The sequence below is a fragment of the Tubulanus polymorphus genome, chromosome 8, assembly GCF_964204645.1.
Source record: "Tubulanus polymorphus chromosome 8, tnTubPoly1.2, whole genome shotgun sequence".
NCBI lineage: Eukaryota > Metazoa > Nemertea > Palaeonemertea > Tubulaniformes > Tubulanidae > Tubulanus > Tubulanus polymorphus.
Genome location: NC_134032.1, coordinates 4,197,784 through 4,223,016, shown reverse-complemented (window position 1 = coordinate 4,223,016; position 25,233 = coordinate 4,197,784). Strand labels below are relative to the sequence as shown.

Sequence of the window (25,233 nt, the reverse complement as noted above, 5' to 3'; positions counted from 1 at the left end):
ACGTTGTAAAATAAAGAAAATGGCGTCCGAGCTAAATTGACGCATGCGCACGAAATCTGAAAACATTGAATGGATGTCGTAGGTCGAACACCGATTTATAAATCCGAATCCGTGATTTATTTTGAAGCTCAAGGTCGTCGGGTAATTTGCAGGCTTTTCACGATGTACATTTATCAATGGATGATGATTCTTGCGACATTCTTATTTCCTGTTTAGACCAAATAATTACGCGGGATTAATTCATAATCAATTATAATACGCAAATTGGAAATGGTCAGGCGCTGAGTTATATTTCTTTCATAATTGAAAATTAGGTTTATAAGCTGCTAGTAGTCGAATCTGAGAGGAGTTACATTTTATGAAAAATTTTTGGCTGGAAAGGGGAAAATTAATAATAATAATAATAATAATAATAATCAACAGAATTACAAGAGGGTTTCTGCGAAAGCAGCAGAAACCCTAATTAATGAGCTTATTAATATAACATCGTCAAATTCTAAATTTTCGCATGTTTTGAACAGAATGGTGTGATGTACAAAAATAATGTTAGTATAGCCGATGAATTTAATAAGTGTTTTGCACAAGCGGGTCCAAATTTAGCCAATGATATTTTACCTACTAACATTTTTCTCTTTTCTGGGTCCGCCACAACAAAATGATATCTTTTTCTCTCTCACAGATTCTTTAGAAATTAAAAATATTGTTTCAAAATTTAAAAATAGTAATAACACTGGTCATGATGGTATCAATCAAAAGATCCTCAAGAGAGTAATTGACGCTATATCTCTGCCGTTATCTCATATTTTAAATCTAAGTTTGATTAATGGGCAAGTACCTGAATGCTTCAAAATATCAAAGATATTACATTTGTTCAAATCGGGAGATGTTTCACATTTTTCAAACTACAGACCTAAACAATATCAATACCATGTATTTCCAAGATCTTAGAAAAAGTAGTTTACAAAAAAGTTTTTTCGACAAGTATAAAATGCTATCTCCATGTCAATTTGGATTTAGGAAAGACCATTCCACCAACATGGCAATTACTGTTATCATAGATAAAATCATCAATAATTTAGACAATGGCAAATCTACTATAGGAATATTTCTAGATCTTTCGCGTGCATTTGATAGAGTGAATCATGAAATTTTATTGTCAAAACTTTGCCATTATGGCATCAGAGGTACGCCATTACTCTGGTTTAGAAATTATCTTTCAAACCGTTTTCCGACTGTTCTTTTTAAAGAGACTACTACCACTACCTATCATGTATTATGTGGTGTGCCCCAAGGTTCTATTTTGGTGCCGATCCTTTTCTTATTATATATAAATGACCTTGTAAACGCATCAAGCGTTTTTAATTTTATCATGTTTGCTGATGATGCCAGTGTATTCACTTCTCATATCAATATTTTAACGAGTTAACTATGATAGTTAATACAGAACTACACAAACTGAATATCTGTTTTCGGGCAAACAGGCTTTCATTGAATTTGATTCATTTCATATTTTTCAGCCGTGCTAAACATAAACACTCAATTTCTATCAAAATCAACAATATGTCTATATCACAAGTTTCGACAACAAAATTTCTAGGCGTTCAAGTTGACGACCAGCTTACTTGGAAGTCACAAATGAATGGCATCTGTACTAAACTATTACGGTTCATTTGTATAATGGGTAGACTTTATGGAATTTTGTCAAAAACAACTTTACTGCAGTTGTATTATTCTTTCATTTATTGCCATCTCAAACTTATGAAAGCTGGAACTTCTCCAGAAGAAAGCGTTCCGCATTATCTTTAAGACCGATATTAGAGCCCATACCTCACCATTATTTAAATCTGCAAAAATTTTTTAATTGGCAGATATAAACAATTTTCAAAATGGACAATTCATGTATCGTATTAAATTATAGTATTAATGATCTAGTTTATGGGTTGGGTGTGATAGCCTCTTAACTGGGAAACCCAAGTGGCAACCATGCTGTTGATGCTCTTGGGGTAAAGCTCCTAGATCTATGTAAAACTTCAGAATCACCAATGGTCGTGTTTCAGCTGACTAAACGGGTAAATCTGCTTGTTACAACCACCATGGTGCGTGCACCAAGTACAATTGGTTATTTAGTTGGAATGGGAGAATATTTTGTAATGTTGAAATGTTGTATATAAATCCAACATCTGCGCACTCTATCCATTGTAAGCTATCTACTCTAATCTAAACTGGTTCCTTCCATATCCCCCTCACGGTTGCTTACAATTCCATCTCGGACAACGCCCTACCCGTTGGATTTTTTTGTGAGCCTTGTTCTGATGTCGCAAGATATATAACTGCTCCCTCTGCTGCGGATATCCAGTCAGAAATTACAAATGCCATTGACAATATCTCTGGTGTCAATATCTCTTTGATTAATAACATCCTTGCCAAAACTGCAACGCGCAGGCAGCGGTGGAAACCCATCGGATGACTTCAGTAATATGACGACTAATCCAAATGCGTATAACATACACTTAATAAATTGAATTGGAAGAAGTGGTGAATTTGAGTGTATCGAGAAAAGAAAATACGACTTACAGTTAGTTAAGAGCGATGAGACAAACGATTTCAATCGACGTGACTCATCCGATGACGACTTCAGAGAGTTTGACAATCACCGACGATTCTGAACGAACAGTATTTCAGTGGTACAGGTGAAGAACCTGCTCCAGATCGTTAGACAACAAACAGTGTTGCATCCCGAGTTGCTAATTTTCTTTTCAATTATCTGCACTAGTGTCACCTCGCAGCAATTATATATAACTGGACGAGCTGCCGCCAATCTAACGCTCCCGATAATAGATTGCGTAGTCGCGCCGAAGATCTAACAAAAGCGACGATAAGAGGAGGTTGCTGCTGCTGCTGCTGCGATCGAATTAGAATTGATTCCTGTGATCCGACTCCCTGTTTTGTTTTCGTCCCGTTGTCGCTAATTGGGCGCCGGAATCGATCGGTGAAATTAGCAATTAATTAATTTCATTGAATAACGTCATAAGTTGTAAAATCAACGACCAGAAATGGTTAAAGACGCTTCTTTATTTCATGAGGGATAATCTCCTAAAAATCCTAGACCTTCCAGAGTGACTAGGTTGGAACACGAGAATAAAATAAACGACAAAAAATGCCGATAACCCTAAGATACGCCTTAAATACGCCTTAAGATGGACTCGAACCTGCGACCTCCAGCGCGCGCCAGACGAGCACGCTAATCACTCGACCATAGACCAGTAGTGACTGACGAAGTTTGTAAGTTTGTCTAGCGATTGAAGTGACTAGTGACCAGTCAGATGAAGTGACTTGGTGCATGGTGACTGTTGGCCGTTTGTACGGCCCGCTCATTCTATGGTTACTGCAGTACCTAAACCCTCTCTGATTACGAGTCGCCCATTGTAAGAAATCAAACTAATATAGTTTGTGTAGGCTGCAGTTCATGTATTTCTTGCTATATTTGGCATACATATGCATATATACATACATACGCCTACATCAATAAATCTACGACATTTGATTTCGCCTGTTTAGTCACGGAGTCGTCCACTAGATGGCGCTATATTCACCTGTGCGGTGTTATTTGCCAGTCGCCCGAATAAATGTTTCAATATTCTGGAGTTTGTAGGCCGCCTACACATGTATCTCCTCTTCTTGCGGCGACGCGCCGGAGAGCGGCCATTTTTCTTTGTAAAACGTATCTTGCAGATAACAAATTTCTGTCGTCCTAGAAACAAATCGAAAAACCGTTTTAGTTTGAATGTTCACTTGGGAAAGTCGACTAGAGACCCGGTCTCCGGCTGAATGGTTGTGTTGAGCGAATTTTTTCACGAGGCATTTGACAAATTTTCAGTGACTATCTTCACTGGCTGCTAGAGATACCCTACCGTTTGACTCGTCTGGATGTGGCGCACTTGGAGCTGGAGTCCTGGTACTTGGAGTCGAAGTTATCTTCGAATTATGAGTCGTTGTTGATGTTGGAACGAGAGTCGTTGGAGCTGGTGTCATTGGAGCTGGGGTCGTCGGAACTGGAGTCGTTGGAGCTGGAGTCGTTGGAGCTGGAGTTGTTGGAGATGTATCCGGTGTCATACAAGACGCTTCTAAATCCTTCATCTCCAGGTTAGAATCGATCCCGTCAAACTGTTGCGTCACACTTTCATCCGTTCTCACTTTTGTACAATTTACTACAGAACAAACGAGAAAATGAAGTTTATCAACGCCTTGAAAAATAAAACATATTTCGTAATGTTGTCGATAACGAATTATGTGATACAAATTGTATGTTAAGGATAATATTGTATTTGTACAGATGGATCTTGCGAGAACCCTCGAGAAAATTACGAGATCTCGCGATAACATTTGAGAAACGATTAGTGATCCCGTATCGTTTCTCGAAGGATCTCGCGAGATCCTGTATCGTTTCTCAAAGGTTCTCGCGAGGAACATACGAGATCCTCGCTTGAAACTTCGGGAAACGCGACGGGATCTCGTGAGAACCTTCGAGACACTTACGCGAACATGAATCGTCTCTGTTAACGTACGGTTTGACGGAATATATGAAAACTCTATCGCACCAACAACTGCAGGTGACCGGATAAAGCAAAGCGTTATAACTGCACACATTCCTGTCACCACAATCTGAAAACAATCAAATAAAAACAACCAGAATAAAATTGTTGTTTATAATGGTGATCTACCGACTGAAACAACTTAAGGAGTTTTTCAACAAAAGACGTCCACGCTAAATTTCAAAGTTTTGACCTCCCTCCCCCATGACCGCATATAAATGTCTACATTGAACTACCCCTACCCCTGTCCATCGGAGTAGGAAAACGACCAAAGAATCATCCAGTCATAAGAAATAATGTCTTTGTCCTTCATTTATTTTATATTCCCCCGCCCAATGCGTTACTTGAAACTCACCGCATAACTGATATTCTGCGTTGAAGTTGTCGGGACAATCCAGTGAAGGTTCCGCACTCGACATTCGCTCACTGTTTTGACGAACTTTCCTATGGTAAAGCAAAAATAATCAGGATGAATTAAAATTTGCAGATGTTCCTGGAATCATGGATCGTCATCTATCAGAATTTACCGGAACTGACTGAATTCCGATGGAGCTACTAAAGACATGTTGTTCGAAAAGACCATAATCATAGCTCGCCATCTTTTGGAACTTTCCAAAAATTACTGAATGTCCGGAATTGTTAAGTTAAACGAAAATCGAAAAGGTAGGATCATTCCCGAATTAATGATTTATGTTTAATTAGGAACCAATTAGAATTTACAATCAATGGGTTCGAACCTAGGACCTCTCTTATCATCGATTCAGCATCTGAGACCAACTCGGAATCAACTCGGTTTCGAACCCGGGACAGCCTGTTTATGATAATCTGCTTATTAGGTCGGTTTAAAGCTCTTGAGATTTTTTCAAATATTCGTTTAGTAAATTTTTGTTTAAACTTTTGCGTGAGAGGACGTCAGTTGGGTGGCCTAGCTCAGCCAGTTTTAGTGGAACAAACTTGATAGGTGTTTATTGAACCAGCACAGATTGAGGCAGCTGAACTGAAACATCAACCTTTAAAATCCATTTTATGCTGTAATGAGGGATTACCAAAAAGTCTCTTTGAAGACAACCCAATTCTAAAGGAGAATTTTCGGTAACATTTCAATGAAATGATCGATGTTTTTAGTTAAGCTGCTCATCTGTGCTTGCCCTACTAAACAACTTTATCAGGTATGTACTACTGAAAAGACAGCTCAGCAGGAACCCGACCCGGAGCAATTTGATATTGACATTAGACACCAATTCTGCAAGCTCCATGCGGGTGACTCCATGATCAATTCTAAACTTGAGTGAAATGCTAAATACCTGGGGGCTATGTTACAAACGAGCACGTTCTTTTGCGGTGAACACGCCTTCAGACCGCAGCCCAACTTCATAGCAGTAGCATGTTCAAACTATAACATTGAAACAAGAAAATATAATCATAGAAATCAAGCCATTTTTAGAATCAAATCCCTGACATGATTGACATAGCGCGTTACATCTTGAGTTTGTGGAAAACTTTAAAATAAAACTTTTAAAAATTGAAAAGATAATTAGTTCTTGAATAAACGAATTTGTTTTGGTAATACAAAACTTTTTTTTCGAATCGACGGGAGGTGCTATAAGCTCTTACTTTCACGGCATTATCCGGGGAGAGGAACATCGACAGAAACTGATTCGTCGTTCCGTCACTGAGTTCTCCAGCCACATCCATGAGAATACCCGCGTAGTCACGTGACTCGGCCGCAGTGACGTAATTCCGGTAGACGTTCATCACCTCATCCGCCATTACTAACACCAACTGATCCACGCGACCTCGACCTGAATCGTATAGATTATATTATTGGATGATGACGTCATTAGGGTTGTACGGAGGGAGGTCTCTTGTTTTATTTCTGGATGGTTGTGTATTACCTGGTATATAGTTCCTCGTTTCGGATATGACGGTATCGGGACAAGTGGACGCGTAGTTTTCAGCCATACGACTCAATACAGTATCCCAATACTGAAACACAATAACATCGGCAATATCGATTTTACGTGTAATGAGAAGAGAAAATTATCATTTAAGTGTCTGGCTCCCGGTTATTAAATGGTTCCTAACAAAATCGGGGGCTGTTCATAACGCGCGCGAAATGTGCCCATTTTTAAGCGTTACGTCCACATGATCTGACTTCCATCGTCTGTCTTCCATATGCAATGGATTTGACACCCAGCACAAAACATGTCACTTAGAGTCAAAAACCGGCTCTACTTAGGACCTGCGAGTAACATCATTAGTTAACACTGACTACCCAACTATAACAAGCAGCACACACGTGCAATTCGATCAGCTAATCAAGTTTCATTAGTTGTTCCTACGAGCAATTATCTAATCTTTCAGATAATTGCTCGAAGTTGTTCATAGTCACAGTATAATGGTGGTCGTGCATTTTCCAACAGTGCCCCTAAGTGGGACGAGTTTCCTATCACAGCCGGGCAGTCACTTCCATCGATGGAGCAGTTAAAATGCTTTCTTTGTGTAGGCATTTTTAACATGTGAATCGCTCTGGTGAAGCTCTTTATAAATCGCTTTGATAATTATCATTATTATATTTTCTGTCATTGTTACTACTAGCTTACCATACGGAACATGTATCTGTTCCGATCGCGGGTCATTTTCAGAGTTCTAAAACTGTTGACGATTTTTGGCAAAACGTCTCGTGAGGCGCCGTCCATTTCTGAAACAAAACCAGACAGGGGGGGATTCGATCCCGGAGGATGTTCATCGAAATTTAGACAGGACGAGAAAAGGAACAATTAAATGAAATCAATTGGATATCCGAAATAAAAATCTATCTGAAATTCCAATCTTGCAAACATTACAATCTTCGTTATTATTTTGACGCTATTTCAGTTCATCACAACTGGAAACAGCATCTGGAAAACACTCTAAACATTTAAGCTATTATTACGTGTTCTGAAAATAAGGATTGACCCTCTGATTCATTTGATTCGTAGATTTGATTTGATTTGGTGTCCCTTACAAACCCACTACATCTGCTGCCGCGAGCGAAACAGTGGGTTTGATTTTGAAATCGGAAATCTCGAAGTAGGGGCCTACAGAAGTACATAGTTGTGGAATCGGCGGTCGAGTTTACAGAATTTTCTGTTTTTATCGATTTAGCGGTATTCTTACCTGAGTCGGCGCCTCTTTTCAGACACATGGCGTGATCGGTAGCGAAACGTTCGAATCGCGCATCACAAGTCGTACCCTAAAAACCAGTCACGTGGACAATTCATTAGAACGTAGTTTTGATGGATTCGAATAATCATCCAGGTATCACTATACGGATTGCGTTTCTTACCCGAATCGCTTCAATCAAATAACCAGCCGTCAGCGAGACTTTGGAGGTAAATGGAAACAAGAAAATTAACTTTAATAAATTATTTGACGCCTGCGGAAAAATGTAGAATTTCTGGTATAAGCTAATGTGGAATTGCAAATTTGAAAACGAAGTTTTAAGAAATTTCGGGAATTATGAGATTTGGCGATTGGGTAGATGATACAGTTTTCGACTGGTCTAATCAACAACAAAAAATTGTCAACTTGTGACTTCGATTCACTTTTGCTTCTAAGCTGGTCTGAAACTTCATTGCCTCCATGGTTGAAGAAAGAGCTCTTCTGATGTCTGCTTCATCATGACTTTGAGCATATCGTGTAGCCAGCCAGCCCGGTCCTGGGGCCCGGTCTGGCTGTCACTTGATATCCTAGACTTGAGTCTGGGTTGAAGTAGACATTGTCATATAATTAACTTATTCATGTTATTCTGTATGAATTACCCGTGTGTCTTGTATTTCCTTATTTTAAAATTTGTAAATGTATTGATTTTTGGAATTTTATCCCGGAATTTCAATGTAATAAGGATCAATAAAGTATTGAATTTAATTGTCACCTTATACACATGCCATCAGTGGATGCGGAGCCGTATATGACAGCTATGCTATTATAAATTGCTAATCTCATGAAACCTGCATTCGTCTTATATCGAACATATTTTCTAAAACATTTGAATATTGAAATTATATGTTTACACGTTTTTATATAGACCGCTTGTAGCCGCCGATGAAATTCACGCCGGCCCAACTCAGATCGTAGATAGCTTCGTCATTCCACTAGCATCCCCATGTCAGGGTCTGACTTTTATATCAGACTTCCAAATCGTGTATACATCCGCCATTTAACCGAATAATCCGATTAACTTATCATTTCTATTTATCCCTGCCGCCCCTGATATAATCATACATCCTTTACTATTACAATACGTCTTCTCATGATATTCAATACGATATAACATTTCGACGTTCAAATAGAGGTCATTATATAATCCCAGGGAGCCATTCTACATCTGTATCAATAATATTTTGCCAAATAGCTTGTATGTGTACACATAAACCTGTGACGTTTTGCACATCGATTTACGGTTGTCGTTTGTAAAATGACGCTGAATGGTTATCATTGTTTAGGTTTCATAATGGTAACGTTTTATAAGGCGTCAAAAAATGATATCATTTACTAAATTACAAAACGTTTATGTTTTCTTTTTTAGAAAACGCAGTTTCGAAAGCTCGCGCGAGAAAACCACATTATCTTCAAATTCTCGTGTGAGAAATCCAAAAAGTTTTGAATGCTCGGGTGAGAACAAAAACCAGCAAACGTAAACATTTTTTTTTACATGCCATCCACCATAAATAACGGTTTTTACAGTGGAAAAAATTGACGCACCTTTTATGAGAAAATCAATCGTTGAGTTTGATTTCATTATAGCTACAACAGTCTGGATGCGTGGCGGCTCCGAAATTTGATAAGTTAGACTTGCTTTCGGTCTCCTAACTGATCTCCTCTCTCATCGAATACCGCGGGACTTCTGACTAATCATCCGCGCCCTGTGCGCTGATGATTGCATTAATATTCGGTGTTTTAATTGATTAAAGATCCATATAAACCATCTGTTAGAATCTCAGCCGAGTGAGACAACAATTATAACTACGTGATGATCATATTTTCAATAGTCATTAGAAACCGAATTCAATATCTCAGTATTGACTCATATCACCTGGAGGGATATTTAAGTGCGTCTTAGTTCGTCGTGATCTGGGTTATTAGGTACTTACAAAGGTTTACGGTTGTCAAATGGAAAACATGAAAAGCTCAACTTGTAAAACTGATCCGAATGGTCAAAACTCAAAGTGAAACTGATACTCACGCGGTATTAGAAAATTGATCATGGGTAAAGAGTTCAAGTATCCGAACAACCATAAAAGCGGTAACGTTGAAAACCTCATTTTCTAATGAGTAAAAATGGTTTATTAAACACGAACGTTTTCGAGATCATATCCCCTCATCAGATGAAATACAAGTGAATCAAATAGATAGAACTATATAGATTTGTATGCATAAGTAGAAATACTAGTAATAATAGAATAGAAATACCGTACTAGTAATAATAATAGAAAATCAGGGACAGTATTTTCTTGTCCGTCGTTTTTAACAAATCGTAAAATTTATCCTGCTGTGCAAATCTGATTCGATCGAATGACACGCGGCCAGCAAAGAGCAAAATCAATTCTGATTTGACAGGATGAATTCGCTTTATTAGCAGCAGTTGATATAGATGTCATCAGCGATCACTTTTCTCGCAAGAATCATAACCTACACCGGGTACTTCCCCATATGAAATCTTAGCATTACAAAACAAAATTCGTCAAGTAACAGACTGAATGGGAGTCAAGGGTCGGGGATAATACCTCAGTGACGGATCCAGCCTACCGCTACTACCGCTTGAACGGTACTCATGATTGAAGATAAGAAGTGTCCTTTTATTTTTGAAGTTCAGGTAGAATAGATTTTAAAATTACAAATGTGAACAGTCGAAAATGGGTAAACTTCTTTTTTTATCAATGATTTGTCTTTAACATGTCAAAATGTCATATTTAGTGGATGCAGACAAGGGATATGATGCCCCAAATTGATTCAGATTGCCTCTCAGAGCCCCAAAATTTTCTATGACAAAGGTGCCCTTCCGCAGCTAAGCAGTAATCAAAAACCTTGGATAGGTCCACCCTGTCCCTATACAAATATATTCGACGATGAAAAGTGTTACCTCTGAATAGCAAACGATGGAAACGGTGACGCAAAACCATCGATGTTGAAAAGCTGAAATATTTGCGGTTCATTCATTTATTCATATTCTATTGCACAAAAAAAAATAATTTGCGTCGAGCAAAAAGTACAAATTCGCGAAAATTGCTTTCAACAAGATGGCAGTATAACAATCGATCTAAAAGTGTTCTTCCTGTAGAATTTACAAGTTGGCAGAGTTTTAAATGACTCGGTCCAATTTTAAGGTATAACGTGCGCTGCGCGCATGTCATTGAACAAGGGACAAATTAAAGGGTAACTGACACTTTTTCAAGAATTTTCTACTTTTGGAATAAAATGATTCATTATAGTATACTATTGAGATTGACAATTTGAAAGATCGGAAAAAATTTCAATTTATAATGATATTTGATGATTTTGATTTTCGCGCGCCTCGTTTTGTTTACATCGTTCCGGAAAAACACGTGTACTGCGGGCTATTTATAGAACTACGTCATTAAAGGCAGCGACTCAATAATGGCGTCTATAGAAATGAATAGAGAATCGGACAATGGGAGCGATTCATCTGAATTTAATGCCACTTCGGCATCAAATTCAGATAAATCGCTTAGTGATTTTGAATGGCAGGAAACAAGTGACGAAGAGGAATTAATGATCGGGCCGTATTTATACGAACCAGAGGCAGAACCGAAGCGAAACGGCGATGGACCCAGACCGGAGGCAGAGGGAGACGACGACGAAGGCCGAATAAACCGTTTGGAGCTGGATAATCTGAATCAGTGGTATGTTCATATAACAATTAACTTAAAAATATATATTTTAAGATTCATTAAGCCGTAGATTTAATTATGGGTTTTTGAGCTTTGTTGGCGAAGTTGAGAGAATCTTATCATGTTCGTTTCAAAAGCTCAGTGCGATTCAACGTCGTTGTGCTGGCACTGCTGGACTATTCTTGCACTGCATTGCATCAGCATAGGCTTACAACAAGTAGATACCTATATCCATACCTTAAAAATATTTTTATGGATAATCTTTTTAGGTGCCAATGTGGACACTGTCAGATCTTAGAGACGGAGCAAGAGTGTGTGTGCTGTATGGAGATTGATGTCGTGAAAAGAAGACTGGAATGGGTTTGGGAGGAGTCCGGACAAAATGAAGAGACCTGCATGACGGACACAGCAGCTTTCGCTTCGATCTGTTTGAACCCTTGGGTCCTGCAGCTGATGTGGACCGAATTTAAACGGCAGTACGGACGGAAAAGTTTTGAAGGGCCAGCAAATGCGAAATTAAGACATGTAGCATACAGATCATTTGTTCGGTGGTGTTGGGGATATTTGGGCAAGGAAAATAGGAGAATTTTGCCTGCTTGTGTCGTTTCGTGCATCCGCGCACATTTCCCTGAGGACGGTTATGAGGAGGACCATGTATATAAAGGATTTCGTAATGTGTCGATTGATGTGTGACAGTGGTATTATTGAGTTTCAACAGCAGTCTCAATTCATAGGCAGTGCTGCCATCTACGTTGGATTCTCCAAAAAAGGTGCTCATCACTTTTCTCGCGTAGCCCTGCGCTCGGCCCTGGCCTGTGTGGTGGTTCATGGCCCACCAAGTTGCCTTTGTAGCTATGGCCAAAGTAACTCCTTTACGGACAGCGTCCATGCTAACTTTATCCTTAACAAACGTCTCCAGCTCTGGTGCGGTTGCCGATATAGTAGCATGGTTGGACACAAGCACGTCTCCATCCGCATTAGAGAAAAGCCCTAGGTCCAGACCACCTATGACTCCTCCCATCAAAACTGCAAGTACCTCATCGCTTGCTGATGCTCGATACTTGTGGTAGAGCCATGCACAGGCGATGGACTTTGCTTCCTGGTGATCTCCAGCGTTATGTATCGGGAGCTTGTCAGTGTCGGCGAGACGGGGATCGACGCCGGCTGCTATGCCTGCCTCGAATTCTCCATTCACGCGTGGAAGATGAACGATTAACGACATCGTGACAGACTCACGTACAAAGAATAGGAACAACAACACGAGAAACAAAGCAGGAATTAAAACAGTAAAATCTCTGATGAATATATTAGGCAACCTTTTGTAAACGAATGTTTTGGCTCGGAATCATCCCCTAAAATCCGGGCCTGGGGTTGTTTCCCGGCCTGAATCTATTAGGATTATCGTTGGAACGATTACCGAAATTATTGTTAGAATTATTAAACCGTCTATCCGGCCGATAACTACCGTTCTGCCTAAAACAATTACGTTCGTGATGCCCAACTCGATTGCATCTACCACAAACTACAGATCCGGAAGCAGATCTGAAGTTTCGTGGCGGCAGGTTATTATCCTGCCTCCGGACCTGTACCTGAAGTCTCGAGACTTCCCGGCTTAAATTCCTGATTTCATCCCTGAGATCCGAAATTTCATTTCGGTTCTCAGTGGATGATATGATGCCGGCAATTGGAGGCGGTTTCGCCTGCAGCGCCAACACGGATTCATACAAGCGCGCGTATTGTTCGGCTTCGTCCATAGTTGTTGGTGATCTAGATACGACAAACGCTCTCAAATTGTCCGCCAAGCCATTGATAAATAGGACCATTAAATCATGATCGTTCTTTTCAAGAGCCGCCGAACGTATTTGGATGTCTTGAAGATAGACGTCCAACGATTCCCCCGGTAATTGTTTTCTGTTCATTAAACTTTGCTCACGCACCCATTTCATTGATCCAGAATCGAATTTCTTTTTGAATTCCCTTTCAAAGTTGTCAATATCTGATAAGATACTATTCGCCGTTGTCTTAACGGTTGCGTCTTTTGACTTGCTTGCCTCGACCACGGTCCAATACCAAGCCGAAGCAAGTCCATCTAAAAACAGCCCCACTGCTTTAAGTTTCTTCTCATTGGTCCAGCCCATGAAAGTAGAATATTGGGTGAACCGCCGCCACCAAATATTAGCGTCTTCGCTTACCGTACCGGTAAACTGTGGCGGTTGTAGACGAGTCATGCCCATTGGCTTATCGTCAATTTTGGCTGTCATTTCAGCTAGTCTATCTGCCAAAGCGCGGTCCATTCCAGACCTCGTTTCGACCGGCATACACAAATTCAATCAAATAATTTCTAGGTTCTTCAATATTAAGTCAATTAAATGTACGATAGACCGGAGGAGACAGCAAAATATTCGGTCTATCCACAGAAAATTGTTCTACGCACACGACGAAATCAAAATTAAATAACAAGTATTGTTCAATATTTACCAAAATCCATTTTCCGTGCGTTTCTCGAGTTCCTACTTCGTGTATTGTTCCAGTGAATTATCTTTGTTTCCGTTGGTTTTGTTAAATAGCTCGATACCTCACTCAAGTAAAATGCCCGCCAGGTTCTCCACCATTTGTCACTATCGGGATCTTTGAATTCCACTTGAGTGATAGAATGTTAACAAACGTCCAAGAATAAACGAGTCGCAACACACAGAGTTCCTGTCTTCAAAATTACTTTTATTTCACGAACTGATCTCAACGATCTAAAAATTTCTAGCGGTCTCCCCCACGGTCCAAAAAACCCCAGTATATATAGTCAATTCTCCAACCCATCTCATTAGCGAACGACATTGCCAAAGCCCGTTAATTTGTCGTTAGCGCAACAGCGTTGCCCATAAAAATATCATTATTCAACCGAAATAATTACAAAAGGACATTATACGTGACAGCTTCCCAGAAAAATGTAACATTAACTTTGAATTATGTTCTTCAGCGGCAGTCGTTGCTCGCAGAAGCAAATACTTACGAGCAACTGACGCGCATTAGTCGTAATTTTCCTAAGGTTCAATCTCAGTACAAAAAGTTATATGAAAGCTGACGCTGGAACAAAGTTCGAAAGTTTTATCACGAAAGATGGCACTGTTGAATGAGTTGGATAATGAATGCGGAATAGTTTATGATATCGTTAGAAGATGGCAGCACTGCCTATGAATTGAGACTGCTGTTGAAACTCAATAATACCACTGTCACAGATGGACCATAATGAATTAAAATAGAAGAATTCAACTTAAAAATTCTAACGATGTTTATATATTCTTCTTAACTTGTGCTTTTCTTACAGATATTTTAATAAAACAATGACATCGCTTAGATATAAAATATAAATTTTATTGCATATTTATAATGTATAAAACGTTTTGCTTTCAATCCATTGAGTTCTAATTTAAACATCTGATCGCAATTAATTGTTCAAGTAAGGAGCAGTTTTGTTATGCTTAAGCAGATCAATAATTTTATTTTCAGTTTCCTATCAATTTTCTACAGATCATTTATTGAGTGAACTGGTGTCTACAACTTTCACTTAGACTTGTAGTTTCACCATTAATCTTCCCATGCAAATGTAGATATTTTGTCTTTATCACCTGAAAAAGACATGAAAAATATTTTAGGTTGAATTATAAAACGAATACAAGATATATCATGATTCCTGATGTTGAAATAAAACGCACTCGGTATCTTGAACTGCCAAATTTCAAATATATTTCTTCGTACATTATTTTTCGAATTAAATCATCACTTCGGGTCATCATTTTTTCCGCAGACCTAAAAAGAATGTATTTTTTAAGAAAATCAATATAATTGTCATGTTTTCATGTGCATGTATTACAATTTTAAATGAAATTATACCTTCAATACAAATGTCAAGAGACTTACCATTCAATCATCTATTAGTTTTTTTGAATCTTGTCCTGTGCATTGCGATGGCTTCCTCTTTGGTGATTTTTTCTTTGTTTGATGTGAGATTTGGTGGTACTGTGATTATTTTCCTCGGCCTATCTGCTTCTTCCACGTCCTCGAGTATCTTGTTCCAGCAAATGTCGACATATTCTGAAATAAAAAACACTGTTAGCCAACAATGTGTTTGGTAATGAATTATTTACATAAGTTTAGTTAATGACTTTAATATTCACCATAAGTGGCATCAGTGAGTAGTTTTCGTAATGTGTGGGTGTCCTTGTATTTTGGATAGACAATGCTATATTTTTTTGTCCCATCAATCTTTGTGCCTTGTATTCTGTCACTATTCTCATTGAAATGTAGGGCAGCTATTTGTAACCTAAGAGAAGACATAAGACATTGATATAAGTCTTAGCAGGGACATATGTATGAAAAAATAGAAATCACTCAATTGTTATATACTTTGCTTACCTGCTTGTCATTCCATTGTAAGAAAACTGAATCATCTTCGGGGCAAAATGATTGAATAAACTGTGAAGACACTCCAGTTTACTGGTCTGGCCGTATGGTGACATCATCTTCACTTTATTTATAACCCGTGTATTCGTCAGATATTTTTGCATAGAATCACCAACCAAAGATCCTGTAAATAGTACATCAAATGTTTCATCACATGAAATTAGATATAATTTCTGATTCAGTAGTTGCAATAGATAATATCTTACCTGGATAAAGCCATTTCTTTTCTGATGTTATGGGTTCATGGCTGCAGTCTTCATGATTGTCTTGGATGTGTTTGACTGCTGATGACCATTTTTTACTGATGCCTTCTTTATCCCTGGGTGATGATGATGCAGCGCACCAGTACAAATGACATTTTATTGACTTTATCCAATCCTTGATTTCTTCACATTCCTTTTTCCTTGACATTATTTCTAGTTTCTTAGTTATACCTTGAAATGAAAAATTAGTATTTCGTCTCATTTTTGATTCCGTGAGTGATATGTAAATTCTACACAAAGAATTTTTGAACTTACTTTTAACAACGTTCATTCATGATTAAAATATTATACTTTACTAACCTCATTTCTTCAAACATAACTCTGCCTTCAGAATCATCCTCAGAGTCACTGTCCATCTCTGACTCTTCTGCCGAATCTGGATGATAGTCATCATCTTCACTGTCACTCCCTAAATCTGATTCTTCTCCAATACAAATGGCTTTTGAGGTATTTGTAAGTTCTTCAGCAGGTCGCTTACATTGAATACCAATGTTTCGGGCTAAAACAGACCAATCACAGTAGTAGGATTAAATAGATAGGGAGAATAGATGATATCATAAAAAACCCCATAATACAAGCCGTACCATAATACGATATAGACTGAATAAAGAATACTCACTCAATGCATTTTCCTGGATTCCAACTGAACGCTGAGCCTTAAATGGCGTTCTGTAGATAATCTTAGGTTTGATGCGGTACACAATTTTGGTCTTCACCTGTGCAGTTTCTTTCAGCGTTTGCATCCCTAGAAAAAATTATCATTAAATAACATGAAATTCAATGATTACAGTGATATATTCAAAACTGAATGACAATGATACACCATACCATCATGAAAATCCTACCTCGAGATTTACAATCCGGTTCAGCCTGCACAGCAAATTCTCTTGTCGCCTCGAACTCTGATTTGATACCGGGTTCCGCATACACTTCCCCGCCGTCATCTTCACCAGGTTTTGCATAATCTTCAACCAAATTTGGTTGAAGATTATGCAAAACCTGGCTCTCAGTCTCAGCAATGACTCGCCGTCTCTCCCTCTTCTCAAACACTTTTCGTCCAGGCTTTCGTGGTGGCGAGAAGAAATCCTCTGGTTGAGATGTAGATTCAGGGGTTTCTATCACAGTGTGGATCGATGGCACGGCTCCTTGTTTCAGCAACAATCTATTTCAAGCAAAAGGCAACCGTTAATTCACAAGGCTCGTGAAATATTCATTTTGTTATTGTAGTTAGTGAGTGAAGTAAGGCACTCACAATGACAATAAAAGCCTATTGTACGATGGCCAATGCACTGTGGCCTATAGTAGTAGTTCAATGAAAAGATGTTTCTATTGTCACACGATGTAAGCTGACCTAGAAGGCATGGTTTTACAATCACGCTTAGCAAACAAAAGTTAAACGGCATTTTGACATAAAAAATTATGAATTGGATACCGCGCGTGCAAAAAATAAATTTTATTGATTTGAATTGGACTTGAAAATGCGACCCTTTTAACAGTGATTTTCAAGCCCATACAATAATTATTCTCAAACCATGTCTCGAATAAATGTTAAGATGACTGAATGAAACTTACCTCTTTGCAAATTGTGAAATCATACTGCATTTTATTAACGAAATCATCGTTGGTAAAATGCCGGTAACACACGACGCTATTCGACGTTGGGCCGCTCCAATTCAATCGCTTTAAACCTACAAAAGAAGCCCATTTTTCTCGAAGAACAGGATTCTTCGGAAAAAGAAATATACCCCTATCCGAATAATCGCACCCAAAGCAAACACAACGATTTGGCATTTGAGAAAAAGCAGTGAAAACACGCCGAGTAGTAAAAACGCAACGTTATCTCATAGAAGAAAATTTTCAGTGCTCACTTTATTGACGTCACAGCGCCGGAGATCGACGGAAATTGCCGATGATTTCTAACGCGATGTATACAACGAAATGAGGTCAAAAGTTGTCTTACAAAATCACGATTTTCGCGGAAACTACACATTTTTGAACAGAACTATTTCAAAGTCTTCCTTAGTTCGATAGAACTTATCGAATTTTGAAATAAAAAAAAAGTGTCAGTTACCCTTTAACAAATAATGGTATTGAATCCTTCAAAACAATTTCAACTTCCATAGCGCATGCGCGGACTCGATAGTGATGTCTCGGCAAGGTCTACACCTACAAATAGATACTTTGATTTAAACAAAATCTCGACCGACCAGTCACTATGTGACGTTGCTTCGGATTTATGATTTCGGAATCTAAAAAAAGATAAGAAAAGTAGACTTTTCTTGTAACAAATAAAAGATTGTCTGTCCTGCTTACAATATGATCTCAAAGCTCACCAGAGCGAGTTCTTAGAAAACTTCCAGTAAACAAGAAAATACTGAATCTCAGTAAAGTTTTTATAAAGAACATAAAGGAAGAACTAGAAATCAAAAGATTTTTTATGTAACATTGACGTATTTTTACGAGTGTTGACAGAGTCAGTTCCGTATATATCAGTTCGTTTTTTATAGCATAAGTTTATTACCTTTATGAAATTATATACATTACATAATGATTTGCCACCGCGCACGAATGCACATTTTAGGAAAATTTACAAAAAGAACGAAACCAAAATGCACATGCCGGACATAAACAATAAAGTTACATTATTATACCAAAAAGGGGGCAGGGTGAGTGTGCAAGTGTGCAATAAAGGAAGGCCGTAGGCTGAGACTATTACTTTACAAATGGAGCAAATTTGAATGACATGGTTTCCAGATGAGGCTCTTTGACAGTGCAACTGGGCATATATTCATACAAATCATTCATTTAAGCATTATCATCCATGAAAGAAGGCCTCGTTAAAATTTGTATGAGCTTTTTCTGATCTGAAAAATCTGATCGCAAAAATATCTGTTTAAAAACGCCAATCAGAAAGCAAAGACTCCTCTATGATTGGCTTAGCCGTAGAGATCAGCAGGTGTTCACGTGAACCCGCGGTATTGTCTACCGTTTTAATTCTGGGTTTCATTTTATGATCTAAAATTATATTTCAATATCGATTTCTGTGAAATCTTTAGTTGATTTGGTTTCTGGGAGGAATATTTTTATTAGCACCACAGAATTCCGGGAAAAATAGCTTTTTCTCAAATCGGGTGGATGACCTTGATATGCTAATTAGCCATGTGCTCAAACTACAAATTCAATGAAATTTTATTCTGCAAAAAAAACAAATCCAATTCAATTCAATTTTACTTTATTGAACAAGGTTAGACAGCAAATCCATTTTTATTAATTGAGCAAATTTCAGAAAATTCAATTTTATTCCGCATTCAAATCAATAAGACCAAGGGAAAAGATCTATCTGAGGTATTTGTCCCTGCTAGCTCCAGTCGCTGTCTGTTCTACGGTGCATTCTTTTCATGACATGCAGCAGTTCTGTGAGTCCGTTATCTTTGCAATAACTGAAACACTCGCATTTATTCTAATTCCAACCAATTTGTATCAGAGCCATGCAAACTGAATTGATAAACAGTATGAATAATTTAATCAGTGGGCGACAGAACATTGAAAGCTGAAACTTGTAGCATTCAGATATATTAGAATGTCCGGCTTATAAAAATGGACAAAAGAAAGGTTTGAATTTATCTATAAAGTTTAATTCGAGCCGCTACAAAGTTTGAAAAACATCGAAACCGTTGGTGTCATTGACAGGTTTAGGCGATAGTTATTGCTAGACCTACGTATATCGTATAGTTTCAGTGATATTACGGGGTTTTTATTTCTTATGAACAGTCTCAACGGCTGAATAGTGTTATCAGTAACAAATTGACTATATTCATGAACTTCATTGGAATATGAAAGAAAATGATCAACAGTAAGTGCCTCAGTAACATACGTCATATTTCTGTTCAAATTAATCAGTAATCAACAGTAAGACCCTCAGTAACATGTTTCATATATCTGTTGAAATTAATCAGTGGATGATGTATCCATTTCTAGTTTCGCATCGATAAGTCGTACAACTAGTGGTCTTTCTGTCACCATTCTGTAAACATCTATCATCATTCAAATCACACCCTGATAGCTATCGACTACAATTTTGAATGTGGTACCAATAAAACTTGTTTCTAACTGTAGGACTGTGATATTCTCTACTAACGTTTACTAGCCTTTATGAGCAATAGAATATTTTTGAAAATCAGTCAAAATATCACCGATTTGTTTTTTCCTATTTCAGCTTCGTGAATTGCTCGTATAAATCCGCGATTTGTCACCAAAACAAAACCCAAGTGAAGTAAGTTACTCGTTTCTTATTCTTGATTCGGTTACTTGTTCAAATGATACCTTCCATTAAGAAATACGTATAACTTGTTCCCGATTCGGTTACTCGTTCAAGATTTTACTATTTTGTTCACCTCTACCATTATTGAATCCCACTAAATCGGTTCAACATCTCGTAGTTTTTAGTAAACACGCATCCCTCAGTAGTGAAAAAGTCCAATAAAACAACAGATGACCTCTCATTATATCTCGGAAGATGTGTTACTTATTTCAATACCGACTTCCATGAAGGAAAAAGTTACCTTCACCTTAGGTAAATAACTCGACGATCAAGTTGTAAATTAGGCGTAGTGAATAGAAGCTGCCGATTCAATGTTGTTTTTAAATCTACATTATTCTAAAAGGTATACTAATTATTATTACGTGTAGCCCTGCAAGACCGGGCAGCCAATTTTATAAGTGAAACAGATTACTATATATGTATACATACTAGCTCAAAACACCGAAACCAATATTAACTCTGTTTCCTAGGAAAACGTTATTTGAGATTTTATATTATTTCGATTAAAAAGAATGAAAGAATGAAAACTTATTATTGAATTGAGGATTTTCAGCTTAATTATGATTTGATTAAAAATTGAATTAATTATCGATTAAAATAAATGGTTTTAATTAAATGTGCATTAATTAAAACAAAACGTTCTTCTATGTACTGTCATCTTTCAATTTGAAAAAAAAACAATTAGACTACTGTAATACATATATTATAAATACTTTAGAATATTCACGTGATTAAATATCTCACTATGTTTATCTATCTATGCAGAGCAATAAATAATTCCGTCCAGATAATTTATTGATAATGAATCATATCTTATCCTTTAATCGCTTAATATATCTTTGGTTTCATGATTTCAATTTTTTTTTGTTTTTTTTATTTTCTTTTAATTATTAAATATTATTCCGATTCAATGAATTCTATTAAATGACAACCATCTTCCTTTTTCTATTATATCCTAAATAAACATTATTATTAATTATTATTATCAACTAATTCTTCATCTGATAATTGAATGTATCTTTCAGGTAATATAGGTCTACATCTATGTGTGCTATTTAATCCTGTATGACTTAAATATGCGCTTATTCTTTTTCCATATTAAATATCAATTTTTTTTCTAATCTATCTATATGATATTCACCGTCTTCTGATAATTCATTTAATTTTTTAGATGAAAATTCTGTTTTTTAGGTGCGAAACGTGTATTTTTTCTCGTGCCTCTACCTAAATATTCTTACATGGAATTAGATTTATTAAATTCAATACAACATTTACAAATTCTTGAAATTTTAGAAATTTTAAGGGCATTATCATTCTGCATTCAAATAGCAGGAATTTACCAAATGTATTTTACTTAATATTTTTACCCAAAACCTACCTACATACTTCATACTTCTGGTATGAAGCCCCAACGATTTGCATTATCATTCTCCATTTATATAGATAAAACTTAACCAAATATAGCTGCATAGCAGCAATAGCGGGTTTCTGCCTAACTGGTTCATTTATCTCACTGGGAAGTGTCATCGAAATAATTCTACAGTCTATAACATATGACTTATTTCCGAGAAGCGCAACCTGGGTCAACAATATGCTGGATAATGTGGATCCAGCTACATATAAGGGCTTTCGCGTGAAAGTATCGATGTACCAAAATGGCTTAACCCAAGATATGGTTTTTCAAAGTCCCCTGGTGGCAGTTGCATGAACTAGTCCGTCGCACATGCTCTCCTTGCGCGTTTTGTTCGATAATTTCGTTAATACTAGGTTGATCTACCTTTATGCATCAATTGTTCATTGAGGAATTTGCATTCAGAAATAAACAACGATTTTTTAAAAAGTTGCTTTTGTTTCCATTTATCAGTTTACATATTGCACATAAGTTTGAACTAAATCTACTTTGAAAACTAACTTAACCACGTATACTCAATGAACATTAATTTACTTCAATATGGAATTATAGGTAACAAAATCATAGCGATGTCGGGATGGATTCGAACATGATGTGGCATCAACTGCGTCGATGTCTTTGAAGCGATCTAGATAATGTTGAGTTCATCTGCCAAACGGATGATGGTACAAAATGGTGGAGATATATGAAACAGAAACGGGAAATGACGCATCGGGACTTATATCAGTCCGATTACGTGATTTGCGTAAACAAAATAGAGGCGTTTTGAATCGCTCATATATGAATCAGATAGCGAGAATTGACGTGTCCGGACTAATAGGAGTTCGAATCCGAGATTTACGGTTGAGTTGACGCTCAAGGTCGCCCGGTAAATTTAAGGCTTTTCGTGGTGCACTTTTATCAATGGATGACGATTCTTTGCGTTATTCTTGTCGCTGTTTAGACCCGGTAATTACGCTGGATTAATTCATAATAAATTACTATTCGCAAATTCGAAATCGTCAGGCGCTGAGTTATATTTCTGACAGAATTGAAAATTACGTTTATAAGCTGTCGCAAGGCAGCAAAAACCATTAATATATTTTACATAGTATTTTTACCCAAAACCTACTTACAACATGCCTCATACCTCTGGTATGAAAAGCCCAATTTCTACTACTGTAGTCGAGCAAACCGGATAATGTGATGCTATTTCACCATGTTTCTTCCTAGTATAACTGATACTGATTTCTGTATACTTTAGTTCCAATGCACGTTGTTTATTGTGGTTGTCTCTCGTCAGTCGGATCAGGTCCGTATGGTTGCATGTCCCATGTCAGTGCCATAGCTTAATCTGGATATTCTCTCTGGATCTCAATAACTAGATCTTCGTACATGCATTTTATCTATTTTTCTAATTATGACTAATATCATTGATAGGGCTGTACTATAAAGTAATCACAACACTTGTTTCTCTTATGGATTTGATTATAAATACGTGGTTCTAATGAGCTGATCATATTTCGACATGCGTGTCCCCGTATATAATTGATGAATATATTTTCCAACCAGTTCAGAAGTTTTACTTTCACAATTTATGATGAATTCTTGGACAAAGAATAATGATATTCAATATAGTTGCGTTTATATTTTACACATTCACAAACGCTTGCTATAAGGCCTATCTAATTAAATTGTGTGAGGTTTGTGAGAGTTGATTTTCAATTAGCTGTAAGTAATACATCCTGCAAATGAAATTGTGATTGTAATATAAAAGACTGAATATTAAATTATTTCTATTATATCCCTTGTAGTAAATCGGAATTGATTTTCTGATATGCGAGGAGACATGTTCAGTTCAATAACATTATGAGATGGCAGTTCATTCTGATCGACATGCTTTCCAATTTGGTATAAAGCGCTGTAATGATTTTATATTCAAAGTGCTATGTAAGAAGGAAATTATCATTATCGTTAGTATCTTTGCTGGGAGCAGTGTCGGTTTTCCGCCATGGTTTTAAACTCTTCCGTGCTATTTGAGGATTTTGTGACGTGCGTCACTTATCAACAATACCACGATGAATATAACGGATTCACTTATGTCCAGTAAGTTGGCTCGTAGGCAAGCTCGTAAACGTTTACGCAGATTGTTTAACGACGCGGCCGATATCAGTCGAGACATGCGTTGGTATTTGGCGTTCGTTTTTCCCGCTGTTGGATGCGTTAACTTTGGTATCGTACTTTTGGGCACTTTTAAACGCTCGGCGTCTAGTACCAGTTATTTCCACATGTTGGTCATCGGTGTCGCCGATCTGTACGCTATTGTATCGGTTGAAACTCAATATCTGATGAACTACTTCGGACACCCGTTCAACGATGTCGAATGCGTTTTGAAGCAGTTCCACAAGATCGGGCCAAGTCAGATCGCTATATGGTTTCTAGTGTTGATGACTATAGATCGCGCTAAAGCTGTGCCTAAACCCCTACAAGCAGTGTCTATCTGTACGATTAAACGCAGCTGCAAACTGCTATTCGTTACGGCAGTTTTATTGACGGTGCAGAATCTCGGCTGGTGTTCACAGTTTGAGTCAATTAAATATAGAATCTGGACAAACTGTCAAATTGTAGAAAAATATGTACTTTTTGCTTACTACGCAACTACAAATACTATATCCCTTTATGTTCCTTTTGTCGTTATCTCCGTAGCTAATTGGATAATAATTTCATCAGTTCGAAAATCAGCTAAACTGCCTGTCGCCAAAGGTACTGCATCCTATAAAAAACAAGGAGCGTCGAATAAGATCACAGCTTTAGTCGTTACAACAGCGTTAGCGTTCCTGTGTTTTACTTTCCCGATGTGTCTATTTGACACGTTAGTTCTGGAGAAAGGCTCGTTGGAGGAAACCACCACATATTATGTCCCTAATTGTAGACTATTCGGCTCATACGCTTGGTTTGTACTTTTTGGCCACGTGGGTGCAACTCTACTATATAGGGCGAATCATGTTTTGAATGGTTTTATTTATCTGGCTAGTAGCGAACAGTTTAGAAAAGATCTCTTAACTACTATTTGTAATGCATCGAAAAGATAATCTATTCGTCGCATTCGCCTGTTAAGTTGGTCGTTAGTGGACGCTGTAAAATCGCGGATGTGCACCGTTCATAAAGTGCCATAGAGGCTGTTACCTCGGAAGTAGTAGCTTATTCAGAAAAAAATCGAATCATCCGAATCGAACTCAGACTGATGCGTACGTGTTTAGAGTTATAGGCTGGGGGTAATACCAACAAATGAGAGGCATATAAGACACACGCGATA

General features: G+C 37.6%; 3 protein-coding genes across 3 annotated transcripts; 2 read left to right on the top strand and 1 right to left on the bottom strand.

The window, feature by feature from the left end:
- Positions 1-6,126: 6,126 nt before the first annotated feature.
- LOC141910063 (uncharacterized) lies at positions 6,127-13,978 on the bottom strand. The gene is made up of 7 exons (XM_074800775.1): positions 13,964-13,978; positions 7,921-7,958; positions 7,752-7,827; positions 7,196-7,293; positions 6,488-6,578; positions 6,207-6,394; positions 6,127-6,132 (listed from the first exon to the last, which is right to left on the bottom strand). Exons 1-7 carry the CDS (start codon positions 13,971-13,973, stop codon positions 6,127-6,129), a joined length of 507 nt encoding a protein of 168 aa, XP_074656876.1. The 5' UTR covers positions 13,974-13,978.
- On the top strand, positions 11,137-12,178 carry LOC141909902 (P2X purinoceptor 7-like). Its single transcript, XM_074800586.1, has 2 exons — positions 11,137-11,497; positions 11,755-12,178. The coding sequence occupies exons 1-2, from the start codon at positions 11,232-11,234 to the stop codon at positions 12,176-12,178; spliced, it is 690 nt and encodes a 229-aa protein (XP_074656687.1). The 5' UTR covers positions 11,137-11,231.
- A 10,017-nt stretch (positions 13,979-23,995) lies between the features above and the next one.
- On the top strand, positions 23,996-25,009 carry LOC141910062 (allatostatin-A receptor-like). Its single transcript, XM_074800773.1, has one exon. The coding sequence runs from the start codon at positions 23,996-23,998 to the stop codon at positions 25,007-25,009; it is 1,014 nt and encodes a 337-aa protein (XP_074656874.1).
- The last annotated feature ends 224 nt before the right edge of the window (positions 25,010-25,233 follow it).